Source organism: Protopterus annectens, chromosome 12.part0 (genome assembly GCF_019279795.1).
Source record: "Protopterus annectens isolate FY-2018-M chromosome 12.part0, PAN1.0, whole genome shotgun sequence".
In the NCBI taxonomy this organism is placed as follows: Eukaryota; Metazoa; Chordata; order Ceratodontiformes; family Protopteridae; genus Protopterus; species Protopterus annectens.
In genome coordinates, this window is record NC_056746.1 from 99,504,163 (window position 1) to 99,522,105 (window position 17,943).

Here is a 17,943-nt window from a genome sequence, read left to right on the forward strand (position 1 = left end):
TGGAAGCCACGAGTCCTAGTGCCCTTAGAAGCTCCCTGGCTGTAACTGAAACCTGAGGAAGAAGGGATTGAAAAAAGGTAAGTAGAGAAAGAACCTTGGGAGGAGGCAGGGAAGCCAGCATCGGAATGGCCTAAAGTCTGTAACCAAGAAACACATGATCCTGAGAAGGAACCAGCACTTTTTTTCTGGAAGTTTATTGTAAAACCCCAGGCTTTACAAACAATATCCTGGAGGTGTTGAAGCAAGATCTCGTGCGGGGGGGGAGTTGGGGGGCTGGATGAGTATGTTGTCTAGATTAGGAAAGATTTCAATGCTCTCATCCTTCAAAAAGCAATCACAAGAGTGAGGCATTTGATGAACACCTTGGAGCAGTAGAAAGGCCAAACAGCAAAGCAGAGAACTGAAAATGCAAAGAAGAAACATAGAAACTTCCTGAAAAGGGGATGAACTGGGATGTGAAGGTAAGCATCCTTGAGATCCAGTGAGACCAGGAAAGCCTGGGGAAGAAGAAGAGAAAACAGGGTCTGAAGGGACAACATCCAAAAGGAAGGGATCTTCAGAAAGGTGTTCAGCTGAGAAAGAGGTCCAGAATGTGTCTTCAGGTGTCTTCCTTCCTGGGAACCAGAAACATTCTGGAATAAAAAACCCTCCCACAGAAGGCCCTAAAGTAGTTATGGGAGAAAATGAAGCTGTCCCTGAGGAGGCTGATGGATGCTCAGAAAAGGAGGAAGGGATTTCCATATCATGAAGTATCCCTGAAGGATGATGGACAGAACCCAATAGTCTTGAGTGATCTTAAACCAATAGGGAAGGGACACAGAAACTTAAAGATACAAGGGAACCTGGCTCAGGAAAGGGGTAGCAACAGTCATACAGAACCTGGCTTGTCTTAAAAACGAGATTTCTGAGAAGTGGGTGCCTGAGTAATGCTAGCAGGAGGGACCATATAGAACCCTTGTTACCTTTGGGAGGACAGTGATGCTGTCAACGAACAAAAGCAGATTTAGAAGGATAATTCCTCTGGAACTCAGGAATAGAAAATCAAAAATATGCTTCAATTCCTGCGAGGCCTTACTTTTATCCTAGAGCATTAAAAAAGCTCATCAGCCGAGAGCCAAACAGGTTCTTATTATCAACAGGACAATGTAACAACTTAGCCTTAATATCATCAGGCAAAGTTTTGAGACAAATTAGAAAAAAAAAAAAAAAAACTAGAAAAAAAACTGAAACAAATGAACACGCCCTCACTGCACCACTTCTATTAAAACAATCCAAATGGTATTGATATCCACCTTCAATGGACCAAGCAAAACATGAAAGTTTTAAAAAGTAAAGCCTTCACTTTTAATTTCCGCTTTTCGTCCTGCTCCTAGCAGGACTTCTTCAGACAAACAAGAATCAGCAAACTTCCACTTTTTAAAATAAAATCACATTTCAATTAAAATGCTTGGTTCCCTGTAACGGGATTTTAAAAGACCAACCCCCAAAAAATAAAAGACACAGCACATTTTGTACTTTCAATAGTATTTAACTTTGTAAACAAGTAAAACATGAAAGTAAACAATGAAAAATAATATAAACAAAAAGCAAAAGAAATAAATATTCCCTTCTATTTTGACAAGTCGCCAGCAGTACCGTTCAAACATACAAAAAGTGCAAAAACAACACACAGTACCTGACTGTGTGTTTGTTTACCTCCTTTTTTCACTTAATCCTGACATGTTGAATAAACTTACTTCTTCACCTAGAATGGCTCTTCAACAATCCTTACTTACTTAAGTTTTGAGACAAAGCCAACAGCAACATCTCAAAACAGAACCAAAAGCAGCAGCTCTAGAGGAGGTATTAGGTGCATCGTAACTACATTTAACAGAGTGGTGGGTTACTTGAGAAGTAAAGCCTAGTAAAGAGAGGGCCAAGGCCTTCCCTTCACAATCAAGGTGGTCTGACATAGCCTGGGAAGCCTAAGAAAGAAGGACTAAACATACTTGGTCATATGGACCTGTTAATTAATAGCCAAAAAGGCCAAGGTGGCAGTAGTATCTTCTTGCACAGCCATTCCAAAGATCTACTGTCCTTGTCTTAAGGAAGTAACTTAGTAGAAGGCAAATGCTTAGAGAGGCTGTCAGAGAGGATGTCAGAAGAGATGGAAACTACAGAAAGACATTTGCAGAGAAACTTACACTCACCAGGTACTTTATAAAATCAGTCAGGTTTCTTAGGGGCTGGAGGATGGGAATCCGGGGCCACAAAAGCTGCTGAAAAGGTATCTAAAAGGACAGCCAAGACAAGAGGGACAGCAGACGACGTAGGAGACCCCACCTGGTGCAGCTCACAATACTTCATCTGAATGTAAGAAACTGTCAGAAACCTGAGAACAGTCCTATTTAAAAAATTCCATAATACAAGAAATAGTATTCCCAAAGGAGAGTTCTTCAAAAGGAGAGTCTGGGCTAACAGATTCTTCCTCCTCAGAGCCATAATCCAAGAGAGAAGGGACCTGGGAAGAGTATGCCAAAGGCTCCTTCCCAGAATCCAAGTCCTCATCAGAGGAGTCCTGCTCTCTGGGCCTCTTGAGTGGGATAGTGGACCAAGTGAGAGCAGGTACAGAAACGCCTTGGTGAGGCTTCAAGGCCATCAATGCATTAAATAACCCCTGGGTAAAATCCTGCCATTCATGCTGGGGATTTAGGAGCAGAACAAACATGCTTGTTTTTTTTTTGTTTCCTGTTTTGAGGATGTCTGCCTTAAAGACCCCAGCAGATTCAGACCCATGCCTACATTCAACCAATGTAGTAGGAATCTCCTCATGAAAAAGTAACTGTGGAATTTCCCTCAGTCCCTCAGAAATAATCAGCCAAGGTTTCCCCTCTACATCAAGAGCAGTCATCTGCAAAGCCTCCAATGACAGGCAATCACAGCACAGAAATCTGATGAAACAACTGGCCAATCCTCTGGGCTTTCACCAGACTTGAGAGAGAGATGTCCAGGGGAAGTGAGACAGCAGCTGAATCAGACCGGACTCTTTTGTCCTTTTTCTTGGCAGGCGGTTGAGCTTTGAGATGGGAAGATTGCGCCATAGCGCCCTGCACCAACAATTTAAGAAGCCGGGTATCTAGGTAAATAGACACGGAGGAGAGATGACTACATAGGGTCTTAGTGAAAAACACTTTGCAGATAGAACATGAGAAGACCCAAACAGAGGATACACTGCTTGTAATAACCCTTATGGGTAAATCTGGCTCCCACACTGACCTTTTCCCTTTCTGGATGACAAGTAAATTCACAAAATTAAAGAAAAAGAAAAGAAGAAACCATAAAGTACAGTTTTGTACCTACCATAAATGTAGATGTCCGAACTGGATAGCATCTGCAGTCATAACAAATGGGTTGTCCTGTCGTCAGGCAGCCCTTCGGCCGGATTCCAAAGTCGGGTCCGGAGGTCAGCTTGGCTGATGTCGCACTTCACCCGGCGTCATCTCTGCTGGTCTTGGTATAAAGGCATCAGCCGGCGCCATTTTCCTCAGTGTTTCTTGCCCCAGATGCCAATTGCCCTCTTGGAAGCTAAATTTTGGATAAATGCCAATGTTTCCAAAATAGTAGAAGGCAAACACAAAAATAAACATGTATGTACATATATACAAACAAATACACCATAAGAGACCCCCGCTAGCTATTAGGAGGGTAAATACCTAAGAGGGGAAGGAGGAGGTAATCCTGACTGCAGATGCTATCCAGTTCGGACATCTACATTTATGGTAGGTACAAAACTGTACTATGTCCTTCATGGATGCATCTGCAGTCATAACAAATGGGTAGAATACCATAGCCAAACTAGGGAGGAGGAATAATAATTATGGTGTAGTCAGGATCCCTTGCAGTACAGCAGTGGCAAACCCTGCTCGGGATCTAGAATATAGAGGTAAATTATAATGCTTGGCAAATGTATGCACAGAGGTCCAAGTAGCCGCCTCAATAATGTCCTTGGTTGCCACTCCTCTTAAGAAAGCTGTGGTAGTGGCTGTAGCCCTTGTAGAATGAGGTCTTATGTTCTGTGGAATTGGTTTTCCATGGTAGGAGTAACAGAATCTTATGCAATTTCCTATCCATTTGGAGATTGTCTGTTTGGAAATTGCTTTTCCTTCCCTTCCTGTTGCATAGGCTACCAAGAGCTGGTCAGTTTTTCTGTTACCTTTGGTTCTGTCCAGGTAGTAGCGTAACTGTCTATGTACATCCAAGGTATGCATTATTCTTTCACCTCTGTTTTGTGGATTGGGAAAGAAGGTAGGTAGGTGGATTGCCTGGTTTAAAGACACTCTGGATACCACCGTAGGCATAAATGTAGGGTTAGTTCTCATGGACACCCTATCTTGATGGAAGATTAGGAAGGGTTGCACTGCCATTAAGGCCTGTAGTTCAAACCCTCCTTGCTGAAGTAATAGCCAGTAGGAAAGCAGTTTTCCATGACAGGTGTTGTAGATCTGCTGTTGCTGCTGGTTCAAACGGAGGGAGTGTCAACTTTTCTAGTACAAAATTCAAGTCCCATGCCGGTAATGGTGGTTTCCTAGGAGGTTTTACATTCTTGATCCCTCTGAGGAACTGCCTGAGTAGAGCATGTGAAAAGACAGGAGGATCAAAGCTGTATTCTGCTGAAATAGCTGATGCATGTATCTTGATGGAGGAATAGGACAGGCCTGTATGTAGAAGCTCTGCCAAGTACTCCAGAATGTTAGCAATATCTATGTTCGACACATCTTTTCCTCTTTCAGTACTCCAAATGAACCTTTTCCATTTTCCTGCATAGTTCCTTCTTGTTGAAGGTCTGCGGGCTTCAAGGATAATGTCTTTAACCCTTTGTGAAAGGTCTGGGTTAGTTACTGCTATGTGATGTTCCAGGCAGTCAGTTGCAAGGTTTTTAGGTTTGGATGTATGATGTTGTAGTTGTTCTGAGTTAACATCAGAGGCATCAGGGGTATTGACCACATTTTCTCCCGAGACATGCTCCTCAGCAATGGGTACCAGTGTTGTCTTGGCCAGTTGGAGCTATCAGAATTATGCTTGGGCGTTCCTCTTTGATTTTCAGTAGTACCTTGTGCATCAAGGGAAGAGGTGGAAATGCATATGCTGTCAGGCCTTTCCAGCTGAAGGATAGAGTCCACCTTCCATGCAAGTGGGTGGAATGTCCTTGTGCAGAATTTTTTGAGCTGGTGATTTTGTGGGGCTTAATAGATCTATTTGTGGCATTCCCCATTTCTTTGTGATGGCCTTGAAGATGTCCGGGTGTAGCATCCATTCGTGAGCATCCGAGGTGGTTCTGCTTAACATGTCTGCTAGGGTGTTCTCTTTTCCCGGTACAAATATTGCCTGTAACTGGATGTTGTAGCTGAGAGCCAGATTCCAAAGGTCCAAAGTCATTCTGCATAGGGGGTAAGAATGAGTGCCTCCCTGTTTGTTGATGTACCACATGACTGTGGTGTTGTCTGTCCTTATCATCAAATGGCCTTCTTTGAGTAATGGTCTGAATTTTAGGATTGCCAGTTTTACTGCCAGCATTTCTTTTTGGTTTATGTGCAGGTGCAGCTGGTCCTGAGTCCACAGTCCTTATGCATTTGTCCATCATGTGTGCCCCCCATCCTAGATCTGAGGCATCCGTTGTGATGGTTTGGTTTGCTCGAAAGTTGTGGAAGGGTAAGCCTGGGTTTGACAGGCATGCCCGAGCCCACCATAGGAACTCCTGTTTTAAGCATGGGATTAGTGGTATTTCTGTTTCTAAGCTGTGCCTGTGTTGAGACCATAAATTCTTTAGGTACCACTGTAACTTTCTCATATGCAGTCTGGCATGTGGGACCAAGATTATGCATGATGCCATGAAGCCCAAGGCCTGCAGAACTTTTCTTGCTGTTAGTTTGTTCTGCTTTGTTAATGCCAAGAAGTAAAGAGGGAGTTCTTTTGTTTTTCTGCAGTTAGGAATGCCATCTGTTTTACTGTGTCCAATTCTACTTCAAGAAAGTTCTTGTCTGGGATGGTATCAGCCTTGACTTTTGTAAATTGACTGTGTATCCCAGGGCTTGTAGCAAGTAAATGACCCTTTGTAAATCTGTTGTCAGCTTGCTTTTGTTGTCCGCTTGTAACAGGCAGTCGTCCAGGTATGGATAAATTTGGATTCCCTGTACTCTGCAGTGAGCGATTACTGATGCCAGGCATTTTGTGAATACTCTGGGCGCAGTAGATAAGCCAAAGGGCAATGCTGAGAATTGATAATGCTCTGATCCTGCAAGAAATCTGAGGTATGTATCTGCAATTTGGTCGAATGGGGACGTGCAGGTATGCCTCCTTGAGATCTAGAGTTACCAGCCAACACTCCTTGCCCAGCATGGGAAGAAGTTGCTGTAGGGTCAGCATTTTGAATTTTGGGACAATGATGTATGTGTTTAAGATGGACAGGTCGAGAATAGGTCTCCAGTTTTTCTCTTTTCTTGGTACTAGGAAGAGTCTGGAGTAGAATCCTTTGACCTGTTCTGTTATTGGTACCCTTTCCACAGCTCTCATCTTTATTAATTCCGCTATCTGGTGCAGGGCTTCTATTTTTTGATTTGGGGCAGGTTTGGCATTCCTCTTTTACTGGTAAAGTGTGGAAGTGGAACCGTAGCCTTGGTCTATGGTTTGCAAAATCCACTTGTCTTTTGTAATATAGTGCCAATTTTTCGAGAATAAGGCTAACTTTCCGCCTAATGGTGCTGCTATTTGCTTCCTGGTAGGCAGAGTCAGAGCCAAGTCACTGTGATTGTCCTGTTGCAGTGGCAGTGGTTGTGTCTGTGCCTCGGTTATTGCCTTGCCACTGTCGTCCTCTGTAGGCACCTCCTCTGGATTGATTTCTGCCCCTAGAGCGTCTGTTCCTGCCCCTTTGTGATCTTGTGGAGTCAGGAAAGGACCAATTTTTGGCAGGCCAGTTCCTGCTAAACCTTGAGGGCTGAACCTGTAGGAAATCTTTAACTGTTTGTACAGATTTTGCCTTCTCTTCCATTTTCTTCATTACCTGCTGGGCAGGTTCCTCAAATAGACTGGCCTTATCCATAGGAGCATCCAAATAGCTTAGCTTTAACATGATCCGGTAAGACCTGTTCTTTCAACCATGCATGCCTTCTTATCACTGTGCCAGTCATGGCTGATCTAAATGAAGCCTCCAGTGCATCATAGCCACATTTTAAAGAATGGTTACTAACCTGTTGGATGTTATTCACCATTTCTAATACATATTTCTTATCTAAAGATTCATCAGAGGACAGCTTTTTAATTAACTGATCAAGCATAAACTCTTGGTATTGGATCATGTGAAACTGACAGTTTAAAGCTCTAGCTGAGAGAGTAGCAGAGGTGTAGACTTTTTTCCCCCATCTCTCTAAGGATCTGGATTCCCTTTCAGAGGAATAGGGTTTTGCGGTGGTCGAGGCTACTGCCTTAGGCCCCTGGGATATAGTTTGTGGGGCCTTGTATAGGTGGTGATGAGTGTCTGGCACCCTGTAAAATCTATCTGGTTTGGCAGGGGCTGGAGGTAAAGAATCAGGTGCAGTGCAGACATCATTAAATGCATCGTCCACAACAGATAGGACAGGAGGTATAGCTAAGGGCCTATGTTGTGGTAAGTGTAGAAAAATCCTAAGCCTTTTTCTTGAATCTGAGAAATCTTGTCCCTGCCATTGGAATTGTTCTCTCATGGCATGTAAGGTTTCCCCAAAGGAGAATTCCTCTGGTGGAGAGGCAGCTGGAATGGATTCTTCCGCATCTGAATCTTCATAATTGGAAAAAGGAGCCTCTGGCTGGTCTGTAATGTCTGAGTCATCCGCAGAATCATCAGAGGACACAGGCTCGGGGCTCTGCTCTAGGTCTCTTTTCTGGGGGCTGAGAGGCCCTGTCTGGGTGAGATTGGGATCCCCTAATTAAGGATATTAAATCTTCTGCCAGAGTAAGCATTTGTGAACTAGAAGTGGGCCTGAGTGAGGGTGGTTTAACAGGCACTGATTTAGCTGATTTGGCTGCTTTAGCCCTGGCAAAGGCCTTAATAGACATGGCTGCAGGAGGCCTAGCAGCACCACGTGCTGGGGTAGAGATATCCAAAGGGATGGTGTCTGATAGATCAGTAGGAACCACAGTTGTAGGCAAAATTTCTGAGGCTGATTCAGGTAAGGTAGCAGAAGCCTCAGTAGTAGTCATGGATTCGGCTGAAGATTGACCAGTTTTCTCGGTTTGGCGAAACCGAGACAGCTTAACCGTGGTTTCGGCGAAACCGCGGACCTGTCGGTCTTTTTTTTAACAATTTGGGTAGTCGGAGGATCCGACGGCATAATAAAATCTGAGCCGAAAAACTGTTCAGCAAACTCCGACCGACGCCTAAGCGTTCGGTTGAAGGAAGCACAGGCGAACAGGCTGCTACGTCGTGGTCTGGGCCTAAGCAAGGCAAACAGTAAGAGTGGAAATCTTTATGAGGTATTTGTTTCCCACAAGTTAAACAGTTATTGACTTTTTCTGACATCGGCTGAGGCAAGAAAGAGTCCCCAACGGGTACTTAGCTTTTAGAAGTCTTGAGTAGTATTCGGTAGTAGTAATCTCTGGATCTGACCGACCGCACTTGCAAACAGCTTCTGCGCAAGAAAGACTGAGGAAAATGGCGTCGGCTGATGCCTTTATACCGAAGACCAGCAGAGATGACGTCGGGTGAAGTGCGACATCAGCAAGCGGACCCGGACTTTGGAATCCGGCCGACCGAAGGGCTGCCTGACGACAGGACAACCCATTTGTTATGACTGCAGATGCATCCATGAAGGACATCAGTGCAGTTATCTGAAATATGACTCTGTAACCAGCATAGAGAAAAAAGAATGTTCAGATCGATGATCAATGATGGCATTCTGGACTGGCGGTGAAGAAGTTCTGGGGTATGTATTTCTGAGCGTCACCTTTATGGCCTACGCCTTGAGCAGGCAGCATATGTGTGACATACAATGTATACAAAATCCTAAGGCTTTGGTTTACTGGTAGGATGTTGGGCTACCCATGGCAGGGAACCCCTTTACTAAAGAATACTGCAACAGTGATATGGAAGGACATCATCGTTTTTCTGCAAACACCCCCCCCCCCCCTGGACACACAGCAATAAAACCAATTCTTTAACACAGTAGCCAAAAGTATTCATAGGCACAGAAAATAAGCAACTTACCAACTGCTCCCATAAGAATGAAGATTGGAATCTCAAAATAGTTGTACAGCAATCCCTCCTACAAGGACGAAATACATTTGTTTACAAAATGATCTCTTCATATAAAGGCATGCAGTTTTTTAAGCTAGAAGCAAAGCTCTCCTGGCTGGGCCACAGACAGGGCTTAATCCCACTATGCCAGCATTATGTAACTTGCATATATGCTTTTAATTAATGTTAATTATACTTTAGTTATTATGGCATATGATTTTATGATGAGTTCCTTTTTATCATCATCATTTTATTGTGACTACTGAAATGTAAGCAGTTAACATCAATGCAATTTTCACTATCGCCAGACATTGGATTTTTTGTAGGTTTATAGATTACCAAGCTAACAGCCTTACAGCCCTTACAAGCCTAGCCATTATTAATCCTGGTCAGTAAGGGGCTCAGTTTGCTATATTATCTAAATATAAAACAATCAGTTGAATTATATTACTCTAATCAATTTTAAAAAATATTACCTTCAAAATTGAAAAGTTAATACAACAGGTTTTGCACCAACATCCATTTTCTGAACTATAGGAAATATGAAATTGTAATTTTACCATTACTGATGAACTGTAAATCTCAATGATTTACCAGAAAATCAAAAATATTATAGGGGACAGGACAAAAATATGAGGCAAAATCATGGACATTCTGCAAAATCAGGAAGAGCTGAGTAGTACACCTCTGCACTAGACTATTACTTACACTTACAAAACTAATCCATTCATCCCCAACCCCTTTTTCCCATTTTACACATGAGGTCAAGGTGTGACTTTCAACACCGAATCATCTCGAGCCAAGGCTTACACTGCTGGGTGGCTAGCCCTGCCTCGGTAGTTCATCTGTACTGCTCATTCGCGTACACACTCGCACCTACGGCCAATTAAGAGTGCCCAATCCACTTACTGCATGTCTTTGAAATGTGGGGGGAAGCCCAAGCGATCATAGGGAGGACATGCAGACTCCACACAGAAGGCAACCCAGCCGAGAATCGAACTGGAAAACTAAACTAATATTTATAAAAAATTGTGGAGAAACATTACACCAAAAATCTGAATGCGAACATCTACAGATATTTAATGTATTCTGACCTTTATTAATGTCAGTGTAAGTTTACAGCCAGGCAAAATCCCTGTGCATGCAGGTTACGGTTCTTTTTCTTTTTTAGAAAAGAAATGAGCAATGAAAACCATGTTTCCACCTGAGCCTTATTAAGCAATAGTTCAAGTTCTCTTTAAAAAAAAATCCGAGGTTCTCCTACTCTAATATGACAGGCACAGCGTAGCAAGGCAAGATCAAATAGCAGAAACACCAACACTTACCTTGCTTTCAAACTTTCCAAAGTTGATAAGACCTGGGCTAGACAAATCTCCAGTTTTGTTTTTGTAAACACTCATTCCAAAATTCAATGCAAATGTGGAAATCATGGAGGCAAAAAACTGGAAAGCAAAAGAAAAAAAAAACTAGCATTTAAATCAGACAATGCAACAGAACCACAGAAAAAAGGCAATCACATCCCTGTGTGTTATCTGAACCAGACACCAAAATAAACTTTTAGACATGACTAGCAGCCTACAGGCAAAAAAGCAAACTTAAAAGATGTTGCTCATTCCTGGAGTGCAAGTACAATCTATGTGCTGTCTGCCCGAGTCATGAGCAGACCTGGAGTGCAAGTACAATCTATGTGCTGTCTGCCCGAGTCATGAGCAGACCTGGAGTGCAAGTACAATCTATGTGCTGTCTGCCCGAGTCATGAGCAGACCTAGAGTGCAAGTACAATCTATGTGCTGTCTGCCCGAGTCATGAGCAGACCTGGAGTGCAAGTACAATCTATGTGCTGTCTGCTCGAGTCATGAGCAGACCTGGAGTGCAAGTACAATCTATGTGCTGTCTGCCAGAGTCATGAGCAGACCTGGAGTGCAAGTACAATCTATGTGCTGTCTGCCCGAGTCATGAGCAGACCTGGAGTGCAAGTACAATCTATGTGCTGTCTGCCCGAGTCATGAGCAGACCTGGAGTGCAAGTACAATCTATGTTCTGTCTGCCCGAGTCATGAGCAGACCTGGAGTGCAAGTACAATCTATGTGCTGTCTGCCCGAGTCATGAGCAGACCTGGAGTGCAAGTACAATCTATGTGCTGTCTGCCCGAGTCATGAGCAGACCTGGAGTGCAAGTACAATCTATGTGCTGTCTGCCCGAGTCATGAGCAGACCTGGAGTGCAAGTACAATCTATGTGCTGTCTGCCGAGTCATGAGCAGACCTGGAGTGCAAGTACAATCTATGTGCTGTCTGCCCGAGTCATGAGCAGACCTGGAGTGCAAGTACAATCTATGTGCTGTCTGCCGAGTCATGAGCAGACCTGGAGTGCAAGTACAATCTATGTGCTGTCTGCCGAGTCATGAGCAGACCTGGAGTGCAAGTACAATCTATGTGCTGTCTGCCCGAGTCATGAGCAGACCTGGAGTGCAAGTACAATCTATGTGCTGTCTGCCCGAGTCATGAGCAGACCTGGAGTGCAAGTACAATCTATGTGCTGTCTGCCCGAGTCATGAGCAGACCTGGAGTGCAAGTACAATCTATGTGCTGTCTGCCCGAGTCATGAGCAGACCTGGAGTGCAAGTACAATCTATGTGCTGTCTGCCCGAGTCATGAGCAGATCCAGCAGAAATACCCAGCCACAGGTAAAGGAAAAATACATAACATGCATGTTTTTACCCTATACAACAGGTCTCCAGCAATCACCAACTGGTACTTTTTTTTTAAAGTTACTGCATTGCAGATTTTATATATGTATATATATATATATATATATATATATATATATATATATATATGTATACAAGTGTGTGTGTGTGGGTGTATATATATATATATATATATATATATATATATATATATATATATCTATATATATCTATATATACATACACACACACATCTCGTTGGGATGACATACACTATGATGTCACATACTGACTACATGACCTCACTCATCACACATGCTTGACACTTTCTCTGAACACTACTAAGTACCTTCCTGGAAATGAAGAAATAATAAGATCTGGCATCCTCACTGGTAATGAAAGATCTATGATCAACATTGCAGATGTGTATGTGGCAACCCACCCAAAAATCCATAGGAAGGGGTCTGGAAGAGATCCTTCTTGAACCCAGATGCCTAAAGACCCCTGAGGGGACCAAATGGAGAGATAAGTCGGCAAGCAAAAGAGAGTAGTATTGCTGAAACTGAATTCCTCAAGTCCTGGCGAGTATCTTCACAAAGTGGACCCTGTTTTTTTTTTAACAAAATCTCACCTAGACACAAATATATAGAATAGAATGGACAGAAGTAGGTTAAAAAATAAAAAAGAGAGCTGGGGGCACAAGATCCAGGATTAAAAAAAGCCCCCAATCCTGGTCAGCGCACTGGTGCCAGGACTGGAAAAAATGAGTGTGTTGAATCCTCAAGACACGGAAACATTCCTACAATGGGGCTAGACCAGGCCCAGGGGGAGGAGGATGATCCCCCTGTTGTAGAAGGAAGTAGCAGTCCATAAAAATCACAAAAACTGATAGGCCAAATTGGAGCCATAGAGACAGAGTGGATACGGAGGATAAGGAAGAAGTTATGTAGTGTTACTATTATGCAAGAAGCCCAGACTTTCCAGAGAGAAGATATACAAAAATAGAGAAATTAGATGAAAGAAAAACACTTCCACAAGAAAAGCTTCAAATAAAAAATTGGGTTCTTTAATACAACACATTTATAAAAAACGTTATATAAACCAAGAAATCTTAGTCTGTTTGGAAAAAGAAACAACTGAGGAAGTTCTAGAGACTTTTGAAAGGTATAAAAAAGAAATATGGACATGGGAAAGAAAGAGAGATCTGATCTGGTGCAATATTTATGCAAAGGAGAAAGCCAAACTAATCAACACAAAAAGACAGCCCCAAAGATATTCAAAGAGAAATACAGGCAAAGGCATCCAAATATGGAAAATTTCACAATAAAAAAAAAAGATCAAAGAGGGAATGTAGAACAGAAGATTAGCAAAGTAGAAGTTAAAAAAAAAGAGAGACTGAAGTTATGGAACACTTGGAAAGTGAAGGATTTAGTGTAGAAAGTTTAATACAGGCTACATTACAGCATGATAGAACGAGTCCCCAATGTAAGGAGAAACAGGAGGATCATAAGACTTCTGAAGAAATATGGACATGGGAAAGAAAGAGAGTTTTAATATGGTGTAATATTAACTACCTACACAATGCCCACAGGAAATGGAGAACAAAAAAGCTGCCCTCAGTTTAAAGGAAAATGACCTAAGAGAAGAGTTACTGAATTTAATAGAGATGGACAGACATTAAGATCAGTGAAAGAAACAGATTACAGAAAGTCAATAAAACCTCAGAAGTTAGACGTTTGATAAAACAAATGAACACATTAATTAAGATTGTCCACAGAAATTCATGCAATATAACAGAAGTAAATAGGATATATTACTGTGCAGCTAAATTAATAACAGATAAAGTCTTACCACAAAAATACAGAATAGTAAGGGAAAAAAGGGGAGAAATCGAATGCCATCATGGGAGTATCGAATGGAGAAAACTATAAAGCAATTAAGACTAGAATTGTCACTGGTAGAAGAGTACAGAAGAGGGGACAGATCAAAATACTCAGAAATAAAAGTGATAACAGCGATGCACATTATCAGAACAGATCAGGATCCATCTTGCACAACTGCAAATAATAAACTAAAAATATCAGCACAGGCAGAAACAATCAGAAGATATGCAAATAAATATTAAAAAGTACAAAATAAGCAATTTAGTGATGAACCAAACAGGTTTTATAGAAAATTGGGAAACATGGCAAAAGGAATCAAAACACCACCAAATAAATAAGAAACAGATACATTTATGAAGATCCTGTGGAACATAAATGGATAGAAGCAGTAAAAGAAAGAATAAGTTCAAATGTACAGTATATGCAATGTGATAAAGTAACGGCCAGAGAGATTGAAACAAAAGTTAATAAAAGCTAACTGGAAAACCCCAGGTCCAGATACAGCACCCAACTTCTTTTTAAACGTATTAACATCTTTACATGAAGATTTAGCCACGAGTAAGAACTACTTATATGTACACCATGAACAACACCATCCTGGCTAAAAACAGGAAAAACAATGCTCCTACTTATGAGCGAACCTGCAAGCTATCCTAACAACTATAGACCAATAACTTGTCTTCAGACGACGTATAAACTATATACTGGAATTGATGCCGACAGCATTTATAGTCATTTAGAAGAAAACTCAATTGTGGCAAGAGATTAGAACAAAAGGGTAATAAAAGAAAGTCATATGGAACAAAAGATCATCTGATGTTAAATAAAGTCATAACAGAAAACTGTAAAAAGGGGAAGAATCTGAGCATGGCAAGGGTAGACTTTTCACGTTCATGGATAACAGAGTGCTTAAAAATGTGTAAGATACACCCCACACTGATAGATTACATTACAGCAACCATGAAACAGTGGCAAACCCTCTGCAGTTAAGCCACGATAAAGAACAAATTATTATTCCAGGGATAAGAATTCAAAGGGGGACATTCCAGGGTGGCCCTGTTACTGCTGCTCTTTTGTGTTGCCCTTAACCCATTAAGCTGTCTACTTAACAGATTAGGTCATGGCTACAATTTGGCTTCTAGAAAACAACAACGTGTAAAGACTTATCTTCATTTTGTGGACGAATTAAAAATGTATAGCTCATCAGATGAGGAACTGAAAGCACAACTGCAAGTGGTCAAAATTTTTCAGACGATATAAGAATGTCATTTGGTCATGACAAGAGTGATAAAGCATCCTTTAAAGCAGGAAAGCTACAGCACCAAGAAAACATCAGTTTGCGATATGAATGTTATGTAAAAGAACTTGAGTAAGAGGGACTGTATAAATATTTGGAAATTGGTGATGGATCAACAATAAAATATAAACAAATGCAAATAAAACTTGGGAATATTTTAGAAAATTTATATTAATCCTGAAAACAGCACTGACATCTAGGAACAAGGTTAATGCTATAAACCAATTTGCTCTTCCTGTCCTAATGTACAGTTTTGGAATGACTGACTGGCCGCAAAAGATGTTGGATAGGTTGGACATGAAAACAAGGATGCTTCATGCTCATCAAGTGATTTATAAAAATCAGTTGATACTGAGACTATATATACCTTGCTCTGAAGGAGGTATGGGCCTCCTCAAATTGATTACATGTATGGATCTGCACTCATAGGACTGCAATCTGCTAACCTTACAAGATCCAAACGTAGTGAAAGTTTTAAAACATGAGGCCAAGTTTAACATGACTTCCTGCTTAGTTTAGCAGAAGCATGTCAGCAACAAGTGATAATAGAAATCACACCAGAAGTAGGTAAAAACCAGGCAGCAACTGAATGTGCCAAAAACAGTCAGCAACAAGTGATAATGGCAATAACACCAGAAGTAGGTAAAAACCAGGCAGCAACTGAATGTGCCAAAGATAGTCAGCAACAAGTGATAATGGCAATCACACCAGAAGTAGGTAAAAACCAGGCAGCAACTGAATGTGCCAAAAATAGTCAGCAACAAATGATAATGGCAATCACACCAGAAGTAGTAAAAACCAGGCAGCAACTGAATGTGCCAAAAACAGTCAGCAACAAGTGATAATGGCAATCACACCAGAAGTAGGTAACACCAGGCAGCAACTGAATGTGCCAAAAACAGTCAGCAACAAGTGATAATGGCAATCACACCAGAAGTAGGTAAAAACCAGGCAGCGACTGAATGTGCCAAAAACCCAAAAACAGTCAGCATCAAGTGATAATGGCAATCACACCAGAAGTAGGTAAAAACCAGGCAGCAACTGAATGTGCCAAAAACAGTCAGCAACAAGTGATAATGGCAATCACACCAGAAGTAGGTAAAAACCAGGCAGCAACTGAATGTGCCAAAACCAGGCAGCAACAAGTGATAATGGCAATCACACCACAAGTAGGTAAAACCAGGCAGCGACTGAATGTGCCAAAACCAGTCAGCAACAAGTGATAATGGCAATCACACCAGAAGTAGTAAAAACCAGGCAGCAACTGAATGTGCCAAAAACAGTCAACAACAAGTGATAATGGAAATCACACCAGAAGTAGGTAACACCAGGCAGCAACTCAATGTGCCAAAAACAGTCAGCAACAAGTGATAATGGCAATCACACCAGAAGTAGGTAAAACCAGGCAGCGACTGAATGTGCCAAAAACAGTCAACAACAAGTGATAATGGCAATCAAACCAGAAGTAGGTAAAACCAGGCAGCAACTGAATGTGCCAAAACCAGTCAGCAACAAGTGATAATGGCAATCACACCAGAAGTAGGTAAAAACCAGGCAGCGACTGAATGTGCCAAAAACAGTCAGCAACAAGTGATAATGGCAATCACACCAGAAGTAGGTAAAAACCAGGCAGCAACTGAATGTGCCAAAAACCCAAAAACAGTCAGCAACAAGTGATAATGGCAATCACACCAGAAGTAGGTAAAACCAGGCAGCAACTGAATGTGCCAAAAACAGTCAGCAACAAGTGATAATGGCAATCACACCAGAAGTAGGTAAAACCAGGCAGCAACTGAATGTGCCAAAAACAGTCAGCAACAAGTGATAATGGCAATCACACCAGAAGTAGGTAAAACCAGGCAGCAACTGAATGTGCCAAAACAGTCAGCAACAAGTGATAATGGCAATCACACCAGAAGTAGGTAAAACCAGGCAGCAACTGAATGTGCCAAAAACCCAAAAACAGTCAGCAACAAGTGATAATGGCAATCACACCAGAAGTAGGTAAAACCAGGCAGCAACTGAATGTGCCAAAAACAGTCAGCAACAAGTGATAATGGCAATCACACCAGAAGTAGGTAAAACCAGGCAGCAACTGAATGTGCCAAAAACCCAAAAACAGTCAGCAACAAGTGATAATGGCAATCACACCAGAAGTAGGTAACACTCAGGCAGCAACTGAATGTGCCAAAACCAGTCAGCAACAAGTGATAATGGAAATCACACCAGAAGTAGGTAAAAACCAGGCAGCAACTGAATGTGCCAAAAACAAAGGAAAGAATATAAGGAGAAGGACCAGATGAGAAGGCAAGAAAGCTGGAAAATGCATAAATATAGTTGTAAGCACAGAAAACTCTTGGAACAACCTCATATTGATCATGATTGAATGCAGGAATGCTTAAGGAGAGGTGAATTTAAACCAAAAGACAAAAAGTTAACATTGGTGGCACACGACAGTGGACTACGTATATGTTGCTTTACAAACTCCATTGAACATGTAGGAGAAACAGACAAATATAGGTTTTGTAAAACAGAATTGGAAACAGTTGCTCATCTTGCTGCTGGTTGTGATATACTAACGGCAGACGGACTGTATACTGAAAGATATAATAATGTGGCAAGACTGCTGCAATGAAGACTGTGCAAACATTATAACACCAAATTAGCTGAAAAACACTGGAAACATGAGCCACAAAGCATTATAGAAACTGATGAAGTTTATATCACATGGGATCACCCATTACCAACAGTTCAAAAAATACATGTGAGAAAAACAGATATAGTAGTCTGTGGAAAGAAGGCAAAAATAACACCGATTATTGAAATAGCTA

General features: G+C 41.7%; 1 protein-coding gene across 1 annotated transcript in view; it reads right to left on the bottom strand.

The window, feature by feature from the left end:
* CLCN7 (chloride voltage-gated channel 7) overlaps window positions 1-17,943 on the bottom strand; it is a 1,228,907-nt gene that overhangs the window by 516,198 nt on the left and 694,766 nt on the right. Inside the window, exons 12-13 of the mRNA XM_044089120.1 lie at window positions 10,570-10,686; window positions 9,215-9,272 (exon numbers count right to left, since the gene is read on the bottom strand). Of these exons, the coding sequence (XP_043945055.1) occupies window positions 9,215-9,272; window positions 10,570-10,686 (175 nt within the window). The remainder of the gene's footprint in view (window positions 1-9,214; window positions 9,273-10,569; window positions 10,687-17,943) is intronic.